We start from the raw sequence: 1475 nt of genomic DNA, 5'->3' as shown, positions 1-1475 counted from the left end.
ATTATTTTTCAAAGTGTCAGAAATGGATAACAAAACTGCTATTTTCAATGACTACTTATTTTTGTCCAGCTTTAACATCGATATCGGTTATCGGTTATCGGCTACATGAGTTTTAAAATATCGGCATATCGGATATCGGCCAAAAACCCAATATCGTGCATCCCTAATCTCTACTGGATTGTGTGTGTGTGTGTATCAATTGGTTTGTTTAGATTTTTTGACTGCACAGCCTTTGTCTGGAGATCTTGACTGCTCTTTTCAGTAGTTTTTAGTGAGATATGGTGTGAAGTTCTTATAAGAGTGTTAAGCTCTGTTTTTGCAACCTATTTTTTGACACAATTGATAATTTCCTCGTTTGTTGGACTTACTGTTTATTCTCCACCTGTGCAAATGAAAAACAAATACTGCCCATCCTTTGTGTTTGGCTTGGTAGATCTCGGCATGCCATCAACTTCAAAAGCAGATCTTGGTTTAAAAAAGGTTGGGCACCCCTGCTGTAAGCATACTGAGCAATAGTTTCTGGACAAGTAGTAAAAAAGCCATCTACTCACCGTCTACTTCTGCCGTCAAGCCTTTGATGGAAGCTTTCCAAAGAAGATGGAGAAAAAAAAAACATCAGTGATACTGAATATAAAGGTGGATAAAATTTAACAGCCCATAGCCAAAAAGCAGCACACTGATTTATTAAATTTTTTTGGTTGTTGTTTTGTATTTTTTGCTGTTTTGATCAAATCTTGACGAGCAAATACCTCCAGGGACAGTTTCAAATTCCGCCATGTCCTGGGTAAAAGTGGCCAAGCCTGGTTCCTGCAACATGATCTGCTCTAGAAGGGCATGGAGCAAGGTGAAATTCCTGTCCTTCCCACGCAGCTGAGAAAGCTGGTGAAAGAGAAAAAGCAAAACCAAAGATTGGGAAAATAGTCAGGCTGACAGAATGTTTAGTTATTACTGTTAAACTTGTCCCTTTAGTTTCTTATTTGAATTTGCAGAACATTGAACATAAAACACATATCCTACTGAATTTACAAACACAGCTTAAAAGCAAATATTCAATTGGTGAAGATGTGTTTTAACACCACAGATAAGTAAAAAGTTGTTTTATTATTAATTAAAATCTTTTCACAGAGACATATAGTGCATATGCAATATCCATCAAAGTATAAAAATATCCCATCCTCAATGTTTGTTGTTAGTTTTTACATAACAATCAATGTAAAATCCTTTTTTTGTAGATGTCCTGTTAATTTTAGCATCAAAAAACTGTTCTAAGAATGTTCTGTAGTTAAACCTTAACTTTGAGATTCATTCTGAAATTAAAACACCAGACTCTAGCAGACAGTTAAAGGAATAAAGCAAGCTGCCTAAATAGAGGACACAGTTTTTGCACCTGTAGTTTAGATATGTAGTAACCCTAAAAAAAAAAAAAATTTTTTTTAATTGCATGAGCTAAGACAGAAATAATTAAGAGAAATTCT

General features: G+C 34.8%; 1 protein-coding gene across 1 annotated transcript in view; it reads right to left on the bottom strand.

Annotated features, from left to right (window-relative positions):
- Nucleotides 1-294: 294 nt before the first annotated feature.
- The window catches only part of LOC107083712 (formin-like protein 13), a 75624-nt gene continuing 74443 nt past the window's right edge, over nucleotides 295-1475 (bottom strand). Inside the window, exons 13-14 of the mRNA XM_015373134.1 lie at nucleotides 750-879; nucleotides 295-584 (exon numbers count right to left, since the gene is read on the bottom strand). Of these exons, the coding sequence (XP_015228620.1) occupies nucleotides 544-584; nucleotides 750-879 (171 nt within the window). The 3' untranslated portion in view covers nucleotides 295-543. The remainder of the gene's footprint in view (nucleotides 585-749; nucleotides 880-1475) is intronic.

This window comes from Cyprinodon variegatus, unplaced genomic scaffold, assembly GCF_000732505.1.
Source record: "Cyprinodon variegatus isolate N-32 unplaced genomic scaffold, C_variegatus-1.0 Scaffold81, whole genome shotgun sequence".
Lineage (NCBI taxonomy): Eukaryota > Metazoa > Chordata > Actinopteri > Cyprinodontiformes > Cyprinodontidae > Cyprinodon > Cyprinodon variegatus.
This window is presented reverse-complemented; position numbering and strand designations above follow the sequence as displayed.